This window comes from Poeciliopsis prolifica, unplaced genomic scaffold (assembly GCF_027474105.1).
Source record: "Poeciliopsis prolifica strain line A6 unplaced genomic scaffold, Auburn_PproV2 SCAFFOLD024, whole genome shotgun sequence".
Classification (NCBI taxonomy): domain Eukaryota; kingdom Metazoa; phylum Chordata; class Actinopteri; order Cyprinodontiformes; family Poeciliidae; genus Poeciliopsis; species Poeciliopsis prolifica.
In genome coordinates this window covers 5,397,957-5,421,087 of record NW_026562399.1, presented here as the reverse complement: position 1 = coordinate 5,421,087, position 23,131 = coordinate 5,397,957, and the positions used below count along the sequence as shown (strand labels likewise).

Sequence of the window (23,131 nt, the reverse complement as noted above, 5' to 3'; positions counted from 1 at the left end):
TCTTGAAGCTCCAGCGTTAGAACGTCAACGGATCCAGGATCAGGAGATGCATGAATCTGCATCAATAGGGCAGCAGCTAGAGTGAGCAAACTCAGTCACCAATCCCCAAACTTCCAGACATCCACCAGAAGTTGTGATAATTGACGTGGACCTGAAACATGTGAGGTCATCCCTGTTGGAGCAGAACTCCAGGATGGGAATGCTGAAGTCAAGAGGTCGACGAAGGAAAGACTCCCAAGAGACTGACTGTTGTTCTTTAGGGAAGAACTGGTGGTAGCCATGCAGCTGTTTCTTAGTAGATTAGATTCTCCAACATGACTCAGGTAAGGGTTAATTAACTCATTTAACAGTGTCTGGGCAGAGATGAATTAGCTCTTATTATAGCTAGCTACTGGACGGTAGCACCAGCTACCCTGCAGTGTGTTAGCATTGATGCTTAAAGATGTTCCAAATGGAGACATCCTCATACCGGACTGTGATATTATATCATTCTGTTGGTTATTTCACGCTTTACTCTTTAGTTTGCATCACAGTTTTCTGGTCTTCTTTGCCTTCATTTCATTTCCTCTAAAATATATCTGAGTATTCAGTTCACACAAAACTGGTACATCTTTAATTGTCATATTGGTTCTATTCTTATATAATGTTTTACTTTTAGACATTTATTCTTCCATCTTTTTCTCAATGGTTTAGTTGAAAGATAGCTTACTGACTTTGTTAAAGTATGTACTGTAAGTATAAGTCATTATTTTGGAGTTGTGTTTATTAATGTCTTGCTGTTTGGAAAATGCCAGTGCTGGACTTCATCTAGAGTTATTTTAAACGTATAAGCCTTAAAAGACACATAGCAGTATCATAACCCCTTTTGCACAGGCTTTCTGACATGTTCGACGACAGACCAGGGAAACATCAAGATCAGCTCATTAGTAGCAGATCAATAACTTCCAGTCACTTTATCATCACAGCCTTTATTGAAACATTTAGAACCTCCTTCTACTGTTTGTACAGATGTTGTCAACCCTTTTTCTTCCTCTTAAAGAGACACTGAGGCAAACACCCATCAGTGTCCAATGATCTTCTTCCATAACCTAGTTACAATGAACTCCTCTGACTTGGCTTCTCTCTGGTAGATCAGGCTCCCATCCTGGGAGATTGTCTGGATTTTATCCAGCAGCTGCTGGACTTGGCTCCTGTCCTCCATATTCTTGTTGTTGAACACGTGGTAATGGTTGCCACAGCTCTTCAGCAGTTTCAGCAGGTTGGCATCCTCCCTGATGAACTGCTGGATGTCGGTATCTTCCAGACGGTCTCCGTAGGTGAACAGCAGCATGGTGTGTTTGGAGACATCGGGACTCAGGATCTTCTGCAGTGTTTCCATCCCCTTCTGCTCCTGGGGGGTGAACCTGCCCACCTGGAGGGTGAGGAGGAAGACGTGTGGACCTGGAGAGCTCAGCTCCACAGCTTTTAGCAGCTCTTCCTTCACCTGCTCTGCAGACAGCTGGGTGCTGAAGAGGCCAGGGGTGTCCATCACCACCAGTCTGCCACCTTCAAAATCACCTTCGACCTTCTGGGATCTCAGAGTCACAGGGACGGAGCTGAACCGACTGTCCAGCTTCTTCTTTCCCAGGATGGTGTTTCCTGCTGAGCTCTTCCCCACTTGCTCCTGACCCACCAGCACCAGTCTGAGGTCTGAGCCTGAAAACAGCAGAGTTCATCAGATCCTCTCTGGACAGTCACTCATCATCAGTCAGAAACACACACAGCTTCAAAGAAGAAGCAACGCTGGCTTTCAGGGAGATCTGCTTTATTAGCGTCACAAACAGGAGCTGCAGGAAAAAGCACACAAACGGTTTGATGCCAGCGTTTCACAACATGTCCTCTAACATGACTCCTCCTACAAAAGCATGAAAAAAGCTTTAATTAACAGTTTTCACACAGTTTGTTGTACATAGACTGTTCTAAGTAAATGTATTCAATGCACAAACATCCAGTTTACACAGAAACATGAAATCAGTTCATTTAGTCATTACAAGCATTCCAGATTCAGCCATATTTAGTAAGCTAGAATATTATTTGAAAGTTAATGTATTCATTTAGTCTGGTAACTTCATCACTGAGTGAAACACAATGTTTGCATTAATGCCTCTATTCCTGTGAATTGTGATGATCTTCAATAAAAACATAACATTTATAATTAGAATATTACATCAAATAATTAAAAATGTTTAATGTAGACAGATGGCTCTCATTGTTCTGGTTGACTGAATATGAAGATATGAACATCGATCATGTTTAATTAATGATGCACAGAGTTCAGCTTATTTTATAAGTGGGAAGTTTTGGTTGATAAAACATAAAAATAAGACATAAAAATGAAAAATATAATTATATTGGTCATAAATCAATTACCTCCATTAAACCAGCAGTATCTAACTTATATCACAGATGTTTTTTTATATGTTTGTTGAAAGAGTGGAAATGATGTGAAAGTATGAGACAATCTGAACAAACTGAACCATCCGCTTTGTTTCTCAGGCTGTCAGAAATACACATTAGAAACAACCAATCAGAGCCATGGCGCGGGTCTTATCGCTGTCCATCACCGTCATGTATGTGCTGCTCACACCCTACTCTTTTCTCTCTGCTTCATCATAGCCCTAAAGCCTGAGGCTGGCTAGCATAGCTACCAATAATGGCAGATAAACTGTTTTCCTGTATCATAAGGCTGTATTTCCTACCACATTTAGCAGTGAGTGCATGAACATGCTGGACAGCACAAAGCCCCTCCTCCTGGCTCTAATTGGTTGTTGTGGTTGTGAGTGATGGTTTTCTTCAGACTGCAACAGCTCGATCTTTTCACAGATTATCTGCATCACCTTCTAATGTCATGACATGGTGATAGGTTGAACAAACATGCAAAAATCATTTTCATTAAAGTTTCACACTGGTGCTTTGAGTTGCAATGACATCATCCCCACATTCAGTGAGATCATCAGTGATGACATCATCAGTCATTAGTGACACTTCTCTAAAATTAAATATAGATGCTTAGTGAAATGATGCATGCAGTAAAAAGCGTGATGTGTTTATGATAAGATGGCTCTAATTATAATTGAACCATATTTACTGTATGACACAGGCATCCTTTTTCACAGCAGCAGCTATGGCTCCCACTGCTAATCCCACACCAGCCCCAATGACAGATCCAATCGGACCTGCAAAAGATTCTTTGCAGGTCCGGCTCTGTGTGATTCTTTTAAAACAATCTTTATTCAGATGTTGATTGGGAGCAAGCATGGTTTTTGCCAAGAAAGTTTTTTGTCTCAAAGTACGAGAGGTGTCTCTTAAAATTTTACACTGTAAATTCAGCACTGAATGAATATATTCCAAATATTGATCCTCGTTGTTCCTTTAGTCACATTGAACAAGAAACATTAAACCATCTTTTTTGGGAATGCTCTTTCAGCAAATCTTTTTGGTGTGACTTCAATATTTTCTTCAGTCGGAAATATAATATATTTATTCCTTTGGATGTTGTTAAAACTTAGAGGAATAACTTCACTTTGCTCGCTATTTTTCCTCTAGTTTCCCAGATCCAGGGACTCTGCATGTGCAGGGAAAATAATAAAGAAACAACCATTCGACATCAGACTTCAGATATATCTAGAGCTTTATCCAGAGAATTCAATGCATACAGAATGTTACATTAGCATTACACCCAGATCATCAAGGAGTCCAACACATGACAAAACATAGAATTACCTGCAACGAGTTGAAAAGGAAAGACAAAGATGCATTTTTGGGAATTGCTCCCTCGGGCACAAAGCAATTCGACCTTCTGCTGTAAAACAAAACTTTTTATAAGGATGTGTATTCCCTTAATTTAAATATATGCATTAGAAGGTGTGTCCCCCCCCTTGTATGGCTGTTTAATGTTAATTTCATTACCTTGTTTGTTAAAATCCAAAGGCAAATATATGGAGAGAACAAAAGTCATTCTCCACCAGAGTCTTCCCGTACCTGTCTCCTCCCTTAAACATTCCAGACCAGAATTTATAACCTGCAACTAGGCCTGGTGGTTTTCTGCCTCAGTGATTCAACAAGAAACTGATTTCTATTTTAAACAAACTGGCACAAAAATCTAAGGCCAAATAATAACTATGAGTTTAGATCTAAAAACTGCAGGGTTGTCTACTTTTAGAAAAGCTCTTTTAGGATACCTGAAATATTTTAGAAGCAAAATAGTTTCCTATTGTATTTCAGTAATATAAAATGCATGCAAATAGTATGGTTAGAGACTAACTAATTCAGAACATGCTGTTAATGCTTAAAGGACATATCTGTTATCAGGGAGTCTGTTATCAGAATTTTACTCATCCTGATAACAGACTCCCTGTGCCAAAGGGAGTACAACACTCGCCTGTCTGAAGGCCCTCCTTAGTAATTTATGTGAGTTCAGAATCAGCAGTTGTTTTAGTTTGGATCTTTATCTAAGTTTACCTAACAGAATCTACTCAAAATGTTCATGCTACATCTAATATTGCATATGCATAAAGGTTGACTGTCTCTAAAGTTATGCTAACCAAACTTATATTCTCAACAATGTTAAACATGTTTTTTTTTGGCATTTCCAATTATGGAAATAATCTGAAAAAGGGATGCAATGTTTTGCTATTAATAGAAAACGCTACGACTGCAAGCTAACAAGGTTTGTTCCAGATCTGCGGAGCATAGAAGCTGAATGCTGCTTCTCCATGTTTGGTTCTGGAACCAGAATCAGGTTCCAGAACTGAGCGGTCTGCAGGTTGATCCAGCAGCAGCGTCATCATTCATATTTAAATATAAATGTTCCTCTTGTGATTTAAATATAAAGTTATTTCCGAAGCAAACTTTTGATACATGTTTTCATGCTGTCCTTTGCTTCAGACGTTCCTCTGTCTGTTGAGCTTTGGTTGCATGGAATCATTCCCAGTTCAACCAGATTCCCGTTTCCAGTCTCATCTGGGTGAGTGGAGCAACAGAAAATGGTTCATTAATAGCAATCAGAATGAAAAGTGTTAATATTTAGATAAACTTACATCTAAAGGCGTGGCTGCTTCAGCCAGTGCAGCAGTTCATGATATTCTGCTGAATTTTTGGAGTAAAGCTGGGACTTTGTCCATTGATGAAGATCATCCTTAGACCTCTGATCGATGACGCCCATCTCATAGTATTTATCCACCAGCAGTTTGTCTCCAATCTCGTGATATGTCCTGGTGGCTTTGGGGGACATGACATCAGGTCTTTTATTTTGCCGATAAATTCCTGCACAGAGAGCAAACATTAGCCACCTGGTTGAAGCAGCCTGTTATTCTGCAGCAGCTGAATCAGTCTCTGTTATGCACCTGCATCTCTCCGGAGAGACTCCGACATCTCTGGATTGGCAGCTATTAAGGACATCTTCATCGCTTTATGAACATCACCAGAAACCAGAGCTTCAGCGATCTTTTCCCTGCAGCAAACAGAGCAAGTGACATCAGCAAAGGGCTGCAATCAGCCATGAAGTGATGCATTCTCACCTGACTTTGTGAGACCCCTTGCTGTTTCCGGTGGTCAGCGCCTGCTTGTGATGTTCGGTGAGAACCTCTCTGCAGAGCCCACGCTTTCCGGTTTTATCAAACATGGCATAAAGCTTAGGGTTGTTTGTTTTCAGCCAGTCCCTCTGGGCTTCATTCTCGGGTTTTTGCAGCATCTCATGAGCTCTCTGGAAGGTGTTGATAGGTGGGATGTGGTCTGCATTCACAGTAGAGCTTCGGTTGTTGTTATCAGCATTGGGTCTGTTTGTCTTCCGCAGGCCCTTGATGCTTCACAAACCAAACATCAAGCAGAGATGACTTCGTGTTGCAGAGTGACGGCTGAGATTTTAAATCTTTGGACCAAATGAACTCACTCATCAAACCTTCCAACCAGACCCAGGTCGTACGTTTTTATCAGGTTGGCCTCATGCTCCGGTAAATCCTGCGTGTCTGTAGTGTTTAGTTTCTCCCGAAAGGTTTTTCTGCTGACCTGCTGCGTCTTCCTGCCTCCTCCACTGATGACGTATTTATCCAGGTGTTTGTGGGTTTCTTCATATCCTCTCTGCAGGTTCATGGCTGGTGCGTATCTTTCTGTGTCCCGAAGCAGCTGAACCATGACACGTCACAAACATTTCACCATGTCTACTTTTCCTTACATCAAAGCTACATTCAGTTTGTTTATTACTGACAACAGGGTGCAAAATTAAGCAGAGATTTTAAATTGCAATAGAGATATAAATATAAACTTAGCAGCTTGGTCGCGTTGCTGAGATCCACCAACAACATTTATCACTACTTTGTTTTATTCCTCTCATTTCATCACCAATCGCCAAATATTGGTGAAACCATCAGACATCAGGGGACAAACCTCCACTGTGATGCTGATGATACTCAGTTCTATCTATTCATAAATCCTGATTAATTCAGTCCATTAGTTTATTAATTAGTTTTTGTCTGAAAACATAAACATCTGGATGACTCCATCTTTCTGTTTTTAAGTCCTGATAAAACAGAAGTTGTTGACTTTGAATTCTTTGAACCGAGTCTCTGATTGGCTGCCACAGTTGAGCTGCCAATAACTTCATGTTCTCTTTTTCATAGACCACTAATTTCACCCAGTTTTCTGTGGTTAACTCTTACAGTTCAGAGTCATTTTAAGTTTAAACTTACAGAAGCAGCGCTGTAAGTATATGTTCGATTTAGATTAGATTTATCAGAACAACTTCATTCAGTACAAAATTCTGGTGGTCAATGCTTAGGAACGCTACTATTTAAAAACAAGCTGTTTGATTCACAAATTGTCTCAGGAGAGGACACAATGTATTAAATATGATTTGTTATCTGGAGATGTAGCAATGGTACAGCAGGGATCTTTATGAAATAGATTGAGGTGAGAGGAGTTTCTGCCAGAGTGACTGGCAATCTTTATGTTTGGTATTTCTCAAAACTTTTAAATGATTCCTACATAAAAAATACTTTAGTTTCATCATCAGCACACTTTATGTTTTGTGAATGTTTTGAATGTTGTCATACTCACCATATTCTTCACTTCATTTCGAAGCTGCACTGCCCTCTGTTGGTGGTCAACGGTACTGCAGCTGGTGGCTTGTACCACAGCATGATAGAAGCAGTTCATATCTGAAGAGTTCACTGGAATCACAGCGCCATCTTGCTTCACAATGTCGAAATGTCCGCTGTAGGGCCTCGTTTCACCAGTAAGCCGTTCTGCAAACGTCCTGAAAATTATAAACAGAAATACCAAAACACTTTTATACATATGGAGCACCGAATATCAGAGCAAACCAGAAGGACCTCAAGGTATTCTGAGGTTTTTAAGACCTAATTTAAGACGTAGTAGGCAATTTCATAAAAATATTCTGATACATTAAACCAAAGATTGCTGTATAGGAAGTGACTCAAAGCAGTCAGCTTGTCTATCTTAAAAATAAGATAATTTTACCAATTCGAATAGAAATGTAACTGACTATCTTGCTTAGTGCAGTTAGTGCAGTTAATTGAATTGGATGTTTTTCACTTGAAATTATTGGATTTAATGGATTATTTTTGCATATAAACTAAATGGGTTTTGTTTATAATGTGCATTTCCTGTGAATAAGGCTATATCAAAATGAATTGATAAATACTTCTTAACTCTAACACAATAAAACACATCAATGTCATCAATATGAGATTCAATCGTTACTCACTGTTTTTGTGTTTCTGGGTCTTTGCTCAGTTGGAGGACAATATCACCTGCAGAACTGTCCTTTCCTGGAAAGTAATCCTCAGAAAGCTTCTTCTTATCTTTGTCCACAACTATAACTCTGATGCCTTTGCCCTGGAGAGCGTCACTTTGAGTGAGGACATGGATGTCCAAAGCTGAAGCAGGACGATCAACATCACAAACCTCCTCTATGTAACAATGAAGGTCCTTTTTGCCCTCCTCTGATAGAGATTCACATGGTCTGCGGATGGCCTCCTTCATTTGGTGTTTATGCAGCTGGTTGTCAAAGAAACCTTGAGTATTAGCCCTGCCCAGTAGGTTCCCAACAGCACTACTAGCAGTGCTGTTAATTTGAGTCATGCAGGTTCTGGTGATGATGGAGGTCATGTGTCTTGAACAAGCTTCAACAAATGACTCTGAAACACTTGTAGCTATAATGTCGAGTAGGTCTTTTTTAAGCCTCTTCACATCAGCTAGTGAGTGTCTTCCATCCTTATCATACTTTTCCTGTGGCAGCTGATCCAGGCTTTTCAACAACTCAGGTACAAAAGTTTTATGAATTACATCTTCTGTGGGAAATGAATTCAAGATTTGTACACAATGTTTGATATACTGAGCTGACTCCAAAAGCTTAATCAGGACTTTCATCTCTTTCTGTTTGTCCATGTGTCGTGCCACAGAACCACAGACCTCTGACAGGGTATCAAGAACTTTACCAACCTGGGTGCAATCCATCATCAGGTCAGGGATTATGTCTCGCGTCATCACGTCCACTGATCGACGGATTTCATTCTCACAATTCCTGTCAATTGTGAAGTTGGTGAAGTTCTGCTCCATAGCCGTCTTTGGTACTACTGAACAAATGAAGTTTGTGAGAGCAGAATCCAAGCGACTATTAGCTTTTATCATTGTAAAGACTTTCTTCCTGAAGGCCTCATTCAGAATCCTTTTAAACAAAGCTGGAAGTGCACTGCTGACAGTGTAGCTCAGTGCAGCGACACATCCCTGCTTTGCCAATTCTTGAACAGCAAATTTCCCTGCATGTTTACAGCACTCTTTTACTGTGAAGACAGAGCTACATTTAGCCCCAGCAACCAGACCTTTGGCACCACTTTGTACAGACCTTACAGCTCCCTTGAGTTTGCTCAGTCCACCAAAGAACAGAGACACCCCAATGCTGATGGCTTTGGAGATTGCCCACTCCGCCCAGTCAAAGCTTCCTTGTATCATTCCCTTTATACCGTGAATCATGTCCGAAACCCCTTCACTGATGAGTCCAAGCCCAAACTGGCTGGCGCTTCCATAGGACAGAGCACAAACAAGAACACCTGCTGCCACTTGGACAACTCCAAGGCAAAAACAAGCAAAGGCATCCATGGAAAACTCTGGCTTCTTTTTAACCTCAAACACGATGCAGAGACCAAACTCATGAAGTACCATTAGTTCATTCCTGGTGATTGGGTCTTTGTTTTTGGAAAGACTGTAAACACTGGAGTCTTCTAAGATAGCCTCTCCTTTGCTTTTCTCGATGTGCTGGAGGGCTTTCAGGGCATTGTCAATGTATCCTTTCCAACTTTTGAAGACACTCATTCTCGCTTTCATTTGGTTCTGAAGGTTGCTGTCTTTGTGGTGGGGTAAAAAGTCATTACTCACAGTCAAATTACAAAACATCATAGTGTTTGTTGATTCTGACAGGTACACATCCACTGCAGTCTTTGCTTTTTCCAATAACTGCTTTGCTTCCTCTTTGTAGCCGCTCCTTTGCAGGTTGACTGTGATGTATGCCTGGTTATAAAGTGCCACAGCACTGTAGAAAGGATCACACTGCACAGCACTCTGCCAGTACAGCAATGCTCCAAAGTCGCTTTCCTTTTTGTTGCTGCGGTGTATGTCAGTTCTGCTTTTTGCCAGTTTTATGTAGTCATAGAAATTGTTGCTCCTCCCCTTTAAGATTTGATTGGCAGTCTTCTTCAACCCCTCCATAAGGTTTTCTGTCAGGAGTTGGATATCATCATGCTTGCTGAAGTGCTCTTCATGGAGGATGAGCCACAAGGCCCATGACTCTTTCAAAGCATTTATCGCAGTCTCATAATCAAACTTTTGACGATGGCTCCTAAAACACTCAGGAAGATCTTTTGACTTCAGCTTTTTGATATCCATCCTTTCCTCTTCTGTGTAACGCTTGTCAAAGCCACAGAGAAACTCACAAAATCTGGAGAACAGACTTTCCTTCATTTCAATTTGAAGCAGCTCATTTTTCTCCATACCACCCAAACGTCTGACTTCATAGTCCTCTCTGAGTTGTCTCATGGTTTCCACTGAGTGGCCTTGGTATGCTGGTGCCAGAAGATCCTGGTTCAGTATCATCTGTGCCATTCCTGGGTTTCCTTTGCGGGCGGTGCGTCCAAACACCTGTCTCTCTACACGGTAACTTCCAGGGAAGTATGTGAGAAGTACAAAGAGACCCCCACACTCATTGACTTCTTGGTGAACATGTATGTCTGTTCCTCTGCCTCCAAGGTTTGTAGCTATGATGATGTGTCCCTTTCTGAAAGTCTCCTTTTCAATGTTGTGCTTTTCGCTAATCGTGTACATGGTGATCTTAGCAGAGTGTCTTTTTTGAACCTGTACTTTACCCTTCAGCTCCTTGGCAGTCTTGACATCTTCACAGATTATTAAAACAACCTGCCCCCTGTCTGCAACTCTCCATGTGGTCTCGCAGATGACCTGGATCCACTCAGTTTTTCCTCCAGAAACCTGAACTGCTGGCAGTTCTACAAGCTTTTTATGACGGTGCGCAGGAATGATATAACTGGCTGTTTTGTACTGCCGTTTTAGAAATGCTTTCTCTGCTTCGCCCCCTAATGTCCCAGAGACTCCAAAAATCCCTTTGTACTTTTTAAAGAAGTGGACATTTGACATGTAGTTTGTGACATTAGATAATTGTGAAATTGCCAGTTGGTGTTTCATCTCCAAAAATTGTTGCAGGCCCTCACCCCAGCGCTTGTTTTTCTCTAGTACCCCACTGGCCTGGAAGTCTACAGGAATTATGGCATCGTAGTGATGAGAGTCCCCACTACAGAAACCAGACCTGTCAACCTCTGGTGTCTTTTCAATCATGTATTCTCTGTCTAGCACCATCTGAATGGCTCTCAAGGCATTCTCTGCAAAAACGGGCAACTGGTTCTCAAAATACTCTTTCAATAAAGATGGAATCACAATATATCCCTGAGTTTTCTCCACTGACTTCAACGAGCACTCATCAGAAAATCTGATTTTGGATTTCAGTTTTTCAAGAGTTGATTCAATGAGTGATTTCTCAGACATGATTTCACAGGCACATCCGTTCTGCAGAAGAAGAATCCTGACATCAGGGTCCGCGGAAGAATCCTCTTTACCAAAGCGCTTGGCTTTGTTGTTTACTAGTGAGTAACAGTCCACCACCACGCCATCAAGTACTGCTGTCTCAAGTTCCCTGAACAGCTCATGCTGCTGCTGATGTCCCAACTTGGCCATGATGCTTCCAATGACTTGCAATGTGGGATCTTCAAAGCTGTCTTTCTCTGTCTGAGTTTGACTCATTGCTTCAATTACCTTATTGAGATCCTCCTGAGAATAAAGGCCCAGCTTCACACCCAGCAACAGTATGTCATCTTCTGAAAAGTTTGATTCTGAGCCAACCACAGCTTGCTTGGCAACCTTGTGACAGTACTGGATCCTAGTTCCCCATTGGATCTCACCTGTTTCAAATATTTCTATTGGTCGGCAGGTAGACATCAAGGCCCAGATGCTTGCCAGGACTTGTTCCAGGTGTCTTAGCCCACTGGCTTGATGTGACAAGAAGGTCACTTGAACTCCACTGTCCAATGTCATGTAATCCACTTCATCCACAATCACACAATCAAACTTTCTCTGTCCTCGAGTTGTTTTCTTCTCAAACTCCTGCCTCAGTATGTCTGCAGCAAAAGTACAAACAGTGCCATACACTACTTGCATAGAATAAGCTTCTTCAAGGAGCTTGTCATGGTCTTCAAATGAACTTTTAGTTTGGTGTTGTGGAGGAACAGTTGATGAGGTCACACCAAAAATTGCATAGAGTTTTTTCCACTCCTCTTGATCACGAATGGCAAGCAAAGGGGAGCTGGTCACAACATCCACTGCAGTACCTCGTATCGCCTGTATGGTGGCAAACATGGCTAAGATGCAGGTCTTACCCTCACCAGTTCCGATTTCCAAGAGGCATCCTTGATTGTCCTGGGACTGCTGTAGCAGTAGCAGCAGTAATGATGCAAGCTGAGTCAGTCTGGGAAAGTATCCCTGAACGCTCTTTCCACTGGAGGTGATGAAGGCTGTGCATGACTTCACGGCTATGGACATGACAATGAGGATGTTCTTTAACATGTCAGTGTCAGGCTTGGAAAAATCTATTGAAACTATCCACTCTTTACAGTCTTCAATCAAGTCTGATTCAAGGTCCACTCCTTTACATCTGGGCAACACGGCCTCAACGTATTGAAGAGCGTCTTCCAGTTGTGACAGGAGATCTTCTGGATAGTTATTTTCTTGCATTTCACTCAGGATAGTCTCATGATCTTTGTCCTCCTCACATAATATATAGTCTTGAATATATCCTATGGGATCTTTGTGATTCAGTGCAGAGACAGCCAGTATGCAGTTTACTCTATAGGTGCATACCCAGTGAAGGATGTTTGAGGCTTTTTCCTGATCCATGCCCAACGTCCGTCCAATGAACAGCTTGATTTCTTTTGGAATCCAGATGTTGTTGAAAAGTATTTGACTGAGGATCTCCTTGCCTTGTTTTGGTAACTTTGAAGTAATTTCAAGAATATTTACTAAAACCCGTCTGGCTAGAGTTGGATTAGAAATCTGCAGCTGATCTTCCAAACTGAGAAAGAATTTGTTTTTTTGGTCTTGTCCAGTTCTGTACTCAGACTGAAAATCAGGCTCACCCTCCAGAGTAACTTTGACAACAGCCTCCAGAACATTGAAGCGCTCAGTCAGGGACAGATTCACATATCCAGTGGCCTGATCCAAAGCCCACTGTGACCAGATGGGGATGTTGTGCTGTTCCAGGTAATTTAACATCAGTACATTTTGGAGAGACTTCATTCTGTCTTCAAGGTTCATCTTTGACTTCTCTTTCTCTTTGATTTGGTAGCTTGACAGAAGTTCTTCAAATCGTTTCTGCACATCACTGAACTGCATAAAAGATAAATCCAGAACATTACCATCAAGTCTAAACATTCATATGGTCAGAGTCTAACTTGCTTTTTCATATTTAATGTGATAAACCCAGAAGATCTCAAACCTTACCTCATCCCTCCCTATGTGAGCTGTATGATCGTCAAGCAACTGGTACAGTACTTCAGTCTTTTGCTGCTGGTGTTCTCGAGCTTTGGCTTGTTCCTGCTCTTGAAGTCTTTCCTGAGCTTTTCTGATCTTTCTCTTGGAGGCTTTGTTCTCCCAGTCAATCTGCTCTTGAATTCTCCTGGCTTGCTCCAGCTCTGCCAGGCGTCTTTTCTCCTCTTCTTGCCTTTTTCTCTGCAGTTCATTTTGTCGTTTCTTCCATTGTTCCCATTCTCGTAGTTCACGTTCTTGCCTTTCAAGTTTCAGTCGTGCCTGTTCTTGTTCTTGTCGTACATGTTCTCTGCGTTCTCGTTCTCTGCGTTCCCGTTCTCTGCGTTCCCGTTCTCTGCGTTCCCGTTCTCTGCGTTCCTGTTCTTGTCTCCTCTTTGTCTCCTCCTGGATCTGTTTTTTTCGTTCCAGCTCTGCCTGGCGCCTCTGCTCCTCTTCTTCCCTCTGACGTTTCTCTTCTTGTTGCCGTCTTTTGCGTTCTTCTCTTTCTCGTTTCTCTTCTTCGATTCTTGCTGAAAGAAAATTCAGGAATGTTCTTGTGAATTTTATCACCCTCTTTAGTTTAATCAAAGACAAATGAGCATGTTCTGGGTTAGTATTTCTTAAGACAGTATTAAAAAGTTAACTTTATTTTAACTAAATTTTGGCACAAAAAAAGTCAGTAATGCTACTAAAGGTCTCAGGCGGAGGGTCTACTTATATGTTTTATTCTCTTAGCCTTAAAAATTCAGTTTATTTTCTACCATTAAAGTAGATTAATAAAATCTTTAACAAAAAGGTTGATGTCAAAAAATATGGGGTGCCGTTCTGAAAATCTACGCAGTCAATAATTAACAGCAGTAACTTGGGATTATGTGGCCTAATTAGAAACCAGGGATTCGTTTTCAAAGTTATGAAAACGAATCCCTTTTCATGTTATTAATTTTATGTTATTTGTTTATTTATTCTCATCAGAACTACAAATTAAATAATTATTTGGGGAGCTAAATTTTTATTTAGCAACCAAAACAATCCACTAAAGAAGTAGAGGCAACCATGGTGGACAAAGGTCATGGATGGATGGATTAAAAGACATGTATAAGAATGACCAATGATCTAAACACAACATCTAGAAAGATGTTCATGTTCTCAATCCAACATTCAGCAGTGATTAGTGTTCTCTTGGTTTCCAGCTGAGTTGACTCCTCACCCTTCAGTTACCAAATCATTTCACATATAAAGTCAAACAATTGCAGCTGAGTTCATCTAGGAGTGTAAAAATCATTCAGCATTAACTGCTCAGTATTGGTCCATAATCTGAACTACCTGGAATTTCCCTGTATCGCTCAGTAGAATCAGGTTCGTGTCTGAGTGTTTCTGCAAGTCTTACCATAGTTGGGACAGCGGTCAACCACTTCATCAGAACTGTTGACCAGCTCAAAGTGTTCCCGATTATCGCTCTCTCTTACAGTGAAATCATCGATGCGATTGTCAGAGTGGAGGTCCCAATTGGAGTGGTTTCCATAGCTAAGGTAGACACCTCTGTCCAGAACAGCATCAAACAATCGAAATGGATATTTCAACAAAGAAAATCCTAAAGGCCATCTTCCTGTTGCTGAACCATGTGGGTTCAGTTTTGTCCCACTCTGTGGAGACGAGGAGAAGAAACGGTCAGGGAAGGTTCATCTGCTGGTTAAGATCTCGGTTTGGACTCTTACCTTGTCTTTTTCATAAGAGTGGTACCAGATGTAAGGGGTCTCGTTGGTTACTGTAATGGTAATTACCATTTCTCATCTCTGCAAGGACAAAGAATCATTCAGCTACAGGAAACAATAAATTCAAGGGTTCCTCTTGAGAAACTTCAGCACTTTATTATTCCGATTGAAGGACCTTCAATGACTACAGTTCACATCGTCTCTCAGGGACATGCTGTGTTTGCCACAGAGGTTCTGGAATCTGGACTGCTGTTTGGTCCATCAGCACAAACATCAGCCAGAAACTCCAACGCCAACAACGATGCAGCCGTACAGCTCGTGAGGAAATCTCCAACACCAACAGCTCAGCTGGGGCCTCGGCAGGATCTCAGTGCCCAACTGATGCCACCCTACCTGGGCAAGTCCGATCTCCGGTTGTATTGCACCCATTGACAAAGTAATGGCAAATTTATTGTGACCTTTTGTTTGCAGACCTAATGATTAATTTCCATTGGTAGCACAAACTGTTCTGCTTGTGTTGAAGTCTGGGTGTGGTCAGGACTTTCACTTCCTGATAAGCAAGCTTGTGACAAAAGCTGTAAGAGCTGAGCAGCACCTCCTCAGATCTACACCAGTTACTTGGATCCAGAAGAACATTCTGCTCCTTTGAATGCTTTTTACCTTTGAATGAAATCACAAAGACATTACTGCCCAAGTCAATAGGTGTTCAACATAGAGACTATAAACTATTGTATACATGAAGCATGGTTCTCATATAGCAGTATGACAACCAGGTGTTAGGAATGATTTTTGCTTGATGTTATAATTTTATCGCCAACTAAAAATGTTAGCTGTTGGTTTCTCCAAGTTTTGTTTTTCCATTAAATTTCAATTTCAAAGTGAAATATTTCCACTGTTCCTTTAGTGCAGATGATTTGGTGTTAACCTGTTGCTTCATGTTCATACTCTGACAATAGATTTGGCCAAAGTTCCAAGAGTTTAGTGAGTAAACTAATCCTCAAGACTTTTCCTTGTGTTTATTTTATTGACACAAAATGGAAACATTTGTCAGCAGAAAACCAGTAACAAGTCAGCAAAGCAGATAAAAGAGAGAAAACACCAATTTATGAGCAAATTGTACTTTTTTCTTTTTCAACAATGTATCTAATTGAATTTTCTCTTTTAGGACAAACTTACAAAACAACAAACGTACCATTGTACACATGTACTTATACACACTTACATTTACTCATGCACCCACCATTCAAACCTGCATTTGTGTAGTTCCAAAAATATGCAAAATCCTTTAGATTGAGAGAGAAAAATAACAAGACGATAAGTAAATAGAAACTGTAGACATCCACTTAAGATTTCCCTTAATGATCTCTGCCTTCAGTCCCTATGACAAATTGTACTTTTTGATTTTTTTGCGAAGTATTCTAGTGGAAGTCATGAAGAAACTGCCTCATGCTTTGAACAGCAGTTTTGAAGGTTTTAAAAGGATTAACTTTGTGTTCATCTTGTTTGCAGAGTAAATCTCGTCACTTCAGAAGGTCTGGGAGAGAGAAGTCACCTCTGATGATCACACCAAGCTTTATTTTAATCTTCACACTGTAGTGTTACCTTCAGTCAGTAAGTTGAAAGTTTAATGTAAGCAACATCAACCCAGAGAGGGAACGCCCCGGCAGAGCACAGATCCAAAACATGCAGTTCTCTTCCAAAACAGCAGGTGGCAGCAGCGACCTATGCTTTCAGCATGTTTATAAGTACAAACTTATATTTGATTCAAGCAAATATTTTTCTGTCTTCAGTGAATTATTTGGAAAATACAGCTGTTGGCTCAGTTGTTGATCTTTCATCTAACTTGACTAAACTGAGATTCTTTTGGGCCACTTTGGGCCCAGTAAAAGTTCAGTAAAAGTTCTTGAACAACATCTGATCCAAAGGTTTAGAGAAAAATTTTCCCTCCAGGATCTCTCTGACACCTCCACTTATTGCTCAAGGTCAGCTTAACAAATGTCTTCCTGTCAGAGGTTTGCTGATAGGAAATAAACACTTTTAGAGAGTTTATTGAACTGAATGGACTGAACATTTTTAGAGTGTTTATTTCCATGCTGAAGGAGGAAAGGAGGAAACGCAGGAGATAAACAGAAGAACCAGGAATGTTCAACATTCAGAGGTGGAGAACGCAGCAGCACCATTCTACTCAGCTAAAGGTCAAAAACAAACGCCGAAAAAATCCTCCCCCCGGTTAAAAAGTATTGTATGATAAATGGAAACGGCTAAAGAGACTCCAAACGTTAAAGCTGGAGCAACAGACGAGATCAGAACCGACAGGCTGGATCAGAACCAGAGTGGTTTACAGGAAAGCTGGTCCTGTTCGGCTGCTTTCTAGGAAGTTGCCAGGTCAGAGTTCTGCCGGGTCGACAGGCTGAAGGGAACCAGCTCTGACACAAAGTGAAACTTAGGTTTTATTTCACTGAGGATAAATTTAGATGCAGTCTGTTCTGGTTCTGCAGAGACCTGAACCGGGTCACATGACACAACAAACAGAAACTGCTTCAGTGTTTCCAATCCCACTCAACACTGTGACCTCTGACCTCGGCTTATCATGTCACCAGACTGGTCACATTCAGACCAGTCATCAGTTCGACATTACAACACCGGCAACCAGCAATGAGCAACAGCTTCAGCTGCAGCAACAGTTTCAGCTGCAGCAACAGTTTCAGCTGCAGCAACAGCTTCAGCTGCCAGCTGCAGCTGCTGCAGTCTGACCAGCTGAGTGTTTCTGGTGTCTTTCTGCTGTTTTCTGAGGAAACAGGAAGTTTCTGAATCCTGAAGATAATCTGAACCGAACGTGACTTACTGTGTTAGACGCTGCAGACAGAGTCCTGTCTGAGTGTCCCTGTGTCCGTCCCAGCTGTCTGCTGCTGTGGATTGTCTTCTAACGGTCCGCTGCTTCATATTAGTATTTGCGAAGGACCAATCACAGCACAGCGTACAGATGACATCAGAGGTACAGAGAGTTTATCAGGGAACTCCCAGTACGAGTGTGCGTTTATGTTCCTGCGTGCGTGTGTGTTGGTGTGTATGTGTGTGTGTGAGCAGCTGCAGTATGAACTCAGGTTGTTCTGTCTGCAGATATCGCTCAGGGCTGAGTCAGACTTTAGCGCCACCTGCTGGTCGACACAAGAACTCCAGTTTATGAAGGAAATAATGGACTGAATGGCAGGGTTTAACAAATGGGGGTCGTGGCCCCCGGGAGGGCCTCTAGGAGGCGATAGGGGAGCGTCAGAAAGTTGGAAGGAAGATGGGGGGAAAAAAAACACAAAAAAGAAAAAAAAATCACATTTAAATTGTTTTATTTTTATTATTATTATAAAATCTGATCTATTTTTCATGATCATGATGAAATGAGTTAAAGTAGCTGAAATGATGCCGTGCTGCTTGGCTGAGTCGGCAGCTTCCTGGAAACAGCAGAGGCAGTGGTCTGTTTCCTGTAAACCACGTGGTTCTGGATCTGATCCACCTTTAACCGTTTCCTGCCACAGTGGAGGACAAGAGACACGTCTGAGGTCATGCCATGTCCTCCTGAACCCACAGAAAGAAACACCTTTCCTCCTCTGATGCCTCTCACTTCACTGGAATAATAAACACTTAGAAAAATGCTTCACTTTCTTCATAACCAACATCTGACTTAAAATCCACTGTTTTTAATCTGTGCAGTAAGAACCACGATTACACACAATATTATCAGAGAACTGCGAACAGTTCTTTGAATAACTGGTGAAGTTCTTTCACCTGCCTGAGGGCAGGTAAGACAATCTATTGAAATATTTTTTTCTCACTGTCTCTCTGCTCCTTCAGCTGAATCAAAATGGAAAAACCAAACTGGACGAACCTTTTACCTGATGCTGCTGTTACACCTGAATCAGCAGCACAACATTTTTCCCCTCTTTTCAGTCCATTGGCAGAGTTTAGCCAATGAACTGCTGGATGGGAGGGCGGCCATTTTGAAATCTGCTGTGACATCAGAGAGCTGACAATGCTGCGACGTTTGCCGTAGAGCCAGGACTGACTGACTGACTGACTGACTTCAGAGTAACACAAAGGCTGTTTCTGTTCTAATGGTTCAGCAGTAGAGAATGAAAGAGATCAAACTGTTTCAACATTGATGTTTGTTTACATATTTAGTAGTTTTGTCTTTGGGTTTGCAGCAGGATCACAGAGGTGAAAGTTCATGCTGATTGGTGGGGATGGAAAGGTTTGGGCTAAATGACGCTTCCAGTAGATTGTGGAGATGTACAGGATATTATCTGCAGGCCAGGACGGACCTGAAGGTTGTTTCCCTTTGTGGAGTCAACAGGAAGGCTTCAGTCAGGAGGACAAGCTCTGATTTTACTTCTTATTTCTGCAGCAACAGAGTTTAAAATACAGATTTATGATTCATAAGCAAACTGGACTTTCTTCACTAGAGGAGAAAAAAAGTGAGGAAAAGTGAAAAAGCAGCGAAGACAAGAGGAGGAGGAGACAGAGGAGGAGGGTGGTCCTCGGGCCTCACCCTGTCCTCGTGTCTCTGACCGTCTCCTCAGTCGGTCAGCATCTGATCAGGACAGCAGAGCCGTTCCTCTTCAGGTAAGTCCAGTTTTCTTCAGACTTCATGGAGACGTTAAATACAAGAAACTTTAGAAACATTTAAACTGTTAGAGACATGAGAGACGTCAGCGCTGCTGTCTCTGTCCTCTTGTGAAGACGGAGCGGCTGCAGGACAGACGGACGGCTCCTGTCCACCAATCACAGCCAGATCACCTGGATGACATCATCAGTACCTGCTGCAGTAACTAGCAGCTCGCTACCTGTTCAGTTAGGTATCAGGCTGGTTCTGATGGGTGAGGTCGGGTCTCGGGCCGGTTCTGGTTGTTGCTATGGTAACGTGCTGCGGGTCCAGCTCTCCCAGCAGCAGCTGACTGGTCCAACTGGAACAAACTGCTCCTGTGTGGGACAGGCGGGTGTTTGTGTCCGGTGGCGGTCGCCACGGCAACTTGTTTATTAGATGAGCGCTGGTATGGAGGCAGCTGACTGCACTGTGAGGGACACGGCCCCGTCCAAATGTCTCCGCAGGGACAAACGTTTCCTCGCTGCCTGGTGAAAGGTCAGAGGTCAGACTGACTGGTATAGAGGGAAGTCCGTCGTCATGGCGATGATAATGAGGTTATTGCACATGAATCTGCAGCAGACGCATCAGATTTTTGTCCTGGAGCGTCTCAGGCGTCCACAGAGACAGCAATAATGTCTCAGATTTAAAATACATCAAATCATTTATCTTACATGATTATTTATTTATTTAAGGTATTAAACCTGAAAAAAAGAGACATTTTAAGCAAAATATTTAATATAAAATATGTCAGTCTAATAATAGAATTATTCTATCGTTGACGAATGGAAAATATAATGCCGTAAAATATTTATCTGCACTCTGGAGACATTGGTATGATTGCCTCCTGACGGGTTAGTTGCCATTTTTTAATGCACTTTTTATTCTTTAATTGTTTTTCTTTTCTTTTTTGTATATTTGGACTTTGAGTCTGTGTAATAAATGAATAAATCAATCAATCAATCATCTGAAGCTAAAAACATGTTTCTGCTTTCTGCATAGATCCATCCATCCATCCATCCATCCATCCATCCATCCATCCATCCATCCATCCATCCATCCATCCATCCATCCATCCATCCATCCATCCATCCATCCATCCATCCATCCATCCATCCGTCCATCCAGATGAGTGACCATCCTCCTCCGTATCGTCCGTTCTTCCCTGACGATTCGTCTCCCTCCATGTTTCCTCCAGGTCCGCTTCTGTTTTTATCACAAAGCCAGAAATCATTTAGTAAAATGTAAACTTTAGTGAATAATTTACTTCTTATTCCAGATCTGCCACAACTTCTGTAATTATTGTAATTTCTCATTATAAACCAATCACTCCTCTGACTTTATTTAGCTGCTGTCTTCATGAGACAATCTCATTTATCTTTCTGCTTCAGTTTTTATAACATGTTTTTTTTTGTTGTTCTCTCAGCTTTTTACTCTCCGCCCACTGCCTTCCCCGGCTCCGCCTATCAGGTACCCAGCATGCATCGCGGCAGCTTGTGACTGAACTCACCTGCTGCTGATGAGTTCAGGATAAACTGCAGGAAGTTTATAAATTATATCAAGCCAGTTAGTAACCAGTTATTTTATTATAATTAATCCAAACATAATAACATAAAACCAAACTATAAAGTCCAGTTTAAAGATAATCCAGCTCAGTCCCAGTCAGCATGAAGCCAAAAAGGTTTAATGTCTGAGGAAATCAGCTGATTTCACATTACAGAAATACTCATAAATTTTAATGTGACATTTATTATCCAAGAAAAATTTAATACAGATTAAATTTACTACAAACAGCAGAACAGGATGATGACAGAAAACTGAACAGCAGGGGGCGCCATTCTGGCCTGAATGGCGCCCCCTGATGGGTGGTTCTTTATTAATCCAGAGAAAATTATGAAATAATCTGTTGCTCTCGTACATAAAGATCCACTACAACTTGATTAAAAACATTAGAAACAAAATGAAAATATAAAAATTACAACAAAGACAATAGACTGAAATAATCTGTTGTTGTTCACATTATGACCAGCAGATGGAGACAAAAACTTTCATATTTGAATTTCCAACAAACTTTGATTCTGATTTTTGTAAACGCATCCAATAATAATCTTCAACCTTCAGAGAAAATAGTTAAAAATTAAACATTTAGTTCAGGAAATTATCATTTTTATATATAATATTTCAGTGAAACATTAACTAATTAATCCGGATCTGAATGATCAGCTGTTTCCTGTCACATGTCCCTGTTTCCATGGTAACGTTTCCAGACGTTCCCTCAGACCATCGTCCAATCAGGACCCGCTGCACCGCAGGGGGCCTCGGCGACGCCACCTGGTTACTATGGCAACAAATACCAGGGCTCCCATCCGGCGAAGCCCACAGGTAACCTCCTCACCTGCAGACTGTAGTCTGATTGGCCACAGACTAACGGTAGACTGATGATGTCATCAACAGTTCTGCTGATGGATCCTCGGACCAATCAGCAGCCGGGCGGCATCGGGTCGTACCTGGCCGCCTGTTCTGCGGCTCTGTGCTGCTGCTGCCTGTGGGACCTGCTGCACCGCTGACCATCATCACCTCCATCATCATCATCCTCAGCGGTGAGCATGTGACCGTCTGGTCTGCTGACACCAGGAATATCCGACATGTTTGGGGTTAAAATGACGTCATTCTCATTAAAGGTTCGGAGGGAAATCCTGCTGTCTGATTGGACGGCGAGCAGAAACAAACATGGAGGTTGATGATGTCATCTGAAAGCATTTTCTAGCCGCTCTTTGCTGGCGTCTCTTTGATGATTATTGATCGTATATCAGATTGGTCACAGCTGATCTCTAAAGTGACTGATAGGTAACTGTGTTGTAACTTTTTAACAGTTTTTCTCTGTTTTTTTGTTCTAAATAAAACATTTTTCTCTTGTAGCTGCAGTTTGTTTATCTGCTTGTACAGGATAGTGACAGACTTTTGCTGCAGATTTAAGCAGATTGATTGTTTACTTTCCTAGAATGCCTCAATGACCAAACCACATTTGGGATAGGGATGTTCTTCACCATCACTCCTACAAGAAGTGTACAATGAAATAAAACGATTTTCATCCATCCATCTTCTAACACCCTTGTCCCCAGTGGGGTTGGGAGGTGCTGCCGCCTATCTATCTCCAGCTAAAGTTCGGGGCAAGAGGCGGAGTCAACCTGGACAGGTCGCCAGTCTGTCGCAGGACAACATAGAGACAGACAGGACAAACAACCGGACGCTCCCGGTGAGATCTGGACTTTATGTTTCTTTTAGTTTTTTTTTTTTTTTTTTTGTTTTTTTTTGTGGTAACACTCTTCTTTTTTCTCATGTTTTTTGGGGTTTTGGGTTTTTCTTTCGGATGGAGACTGGGATTAATACGGAGAGACGCTTCCAGGACGTTGTTTGATTTTGAGTTTATGGGACTCTTTTATGGACAAAATTCTCGCAGAAAAGGAACAGGACTATTGGGACATTCAGTTATTTAAGTTTGGTTGATGACTCAACCCAAGCAAGGAGAATCAGACCTATGATTATTTTGGAGGGTTTTGGTTTAATAATTTAGGTATCGGGATAACTATTATTAAGCATTAAAACTTCGGGTTTTCTGAATAAATCATTGTTGGTAAAAAACCTATTA

The 23,131-nt window shown here is 41.6% G+C and overlaps 3 protein-coding genes across 4 annotated transcripts; 1 reads left to right on the top strand and 2 right to left on the bottom strand.

The window, feature by feature from the left end:
- Positions 1-972: 972 nt before the first annotated feature.
- On the bottom strand, positions 973-2,609 carry LOC129370524 (GTPase IMAP family member 7-like). The gene is made up of 2 exons (XM_055046564.1): positions 2,564-2,609; positions 973-1,695 (listed from the first exon to the last, which is right to left on the bottom strand). The coding sequence occupies exons 1-2, from the start codon at positions 2,607-2,609 to the stop codon at positions 1,061-1,063; spliced, it is 681 nt and encodes a 226-aa protein (XP_054902539.1). The 3' UTR covers positions 973-1,060.
- LOC129370558 (uncharacterized) lies at positions 1,582-17,767 on the bottom strand. Of its 2 annotated transcripts, none has more exons than XM_055046624.1 (11): positions 17,695-17,767; positions 14,853-14,930; positions 14,525-14,780; positions 13,114-13,667; positions 7,763-12,999; positions 7,093-7,291; positions 5,930-6,162; positions 5,559-5,843; positions 5,385-5,491; positions 5,079-5,304; positions 1,582-1,695 (listed from the first exon to the last, which is right to left on the bottom strand). In XM_055046624.1, the coding sequence occupies exons 2-10, from the start codon at positions 14,919-14,921 to the stop codon at positions 5,081-5,083; spliced, it is 7,164 nt and encodes a 2,387-aa protein (XP_054902599.1). In that variant the 5' UTR covers positions 14,922-14,930; positions 17,695-17,767; the 3' UTR covers positions 1,582-1,695; positions 5,079-5,080. The 2 variants fall into 2 exon arrangements, with proteins under 2 accessions (XP_054902599.1, XP_054902598.1); XM_055046623.1 differs by lacking the exon at positions 1,582-1,695 and adding an exon at positions 1,788-5,001.
- A 1,650-nt stretch (positions 17,768-19,417) lies between these two features.
- Positions 19,418-22,375, top strand: LOC129370568 (cysteine-rich and transmembrane domain-containing protein 1-like). The gene is made up of 6 exons (XM_055046638.1): positions 19,418-19,463; positions 20,485-20,680; positions 20,909-20,952; positions 21,750-21,864; positions 21,937-22,082; positions 22,164-22,375. Exons 2-5 carry the CDS (start codon positions 20,611-20,613, stop codon positions 22,047-22,049), a joined length of 342 nt encoding a protein of 113 aa, XP_054902613.1. The 5' UTR covers positions 19,418-19,463; positions 20,485-20,610; the 3' UTR covers positions 22,050-22,082; positions 22,164-22,375.
- Positions 22,376-23,131: the final 756 nt, after the last annotated feature.

Excerpts from the sequence above, each read along its gene's own strand:
- LOC129370568 (XM_055046638.1), top strand. The coding sequence starts at position 20,611 with ATGAGTGACCATCCTCCTCCGTATCGTCCGTTCTTCCCTGACGATTCG. Across the intron at positions 20,681-20,908 it reads TCCCTCCATGTTTCCTCCAG|CTTTTTACTCTCCGCCCACT; the intron begins GTCCGCTTCTGT and ends TTGTTCTCTCAG. Across the intron at positions 21,865-21,936 it reads CCATCCGGCGAAGCCCACAG|TTCTGCTGATGGATCCTCGG; the intron begins GTAACCTCCTCA and ends TGTCATCAACAG.
- LOC129370558 (XM_055046624.1), bottom strand. The coding sequence starts at position 14,921 with ATGGTAATTACCATTACAGTAACCAACGAGACCCCTTACATCTGGTAC. Across the intron at positions 13,000-13,113 it reads CTCACATAGGGAGGGATGAG|TTCAGTGATGTGCAGAAACG; the intron begins GTAAGGTTTGAG and ends TCTTTTATGCAG. Across the intron at positions 5,305-5,384 it reads GTCTCTCCGGAGAGATGCAG|GAATTTATCGGCAAAATAAA; the intron begins GTGCATAACAGA and ends CTCTCTGTGCAG.
- LOC129370524 (XM_055046564.1), bottom strand. The coding sequence starts at position 2,609 with ATGACGGTGATGGACAGCGATAAGACCCGCGCCATGGCTCTGATTG. Across the intron at positions 1,696-2,563 it reads CCGCGCCATGGCTCTGATTG|GCTCAGACCTCAGACTGGTG; the intron begins GTTGTTTCTAAT and ends TGCTGTTTTCAG.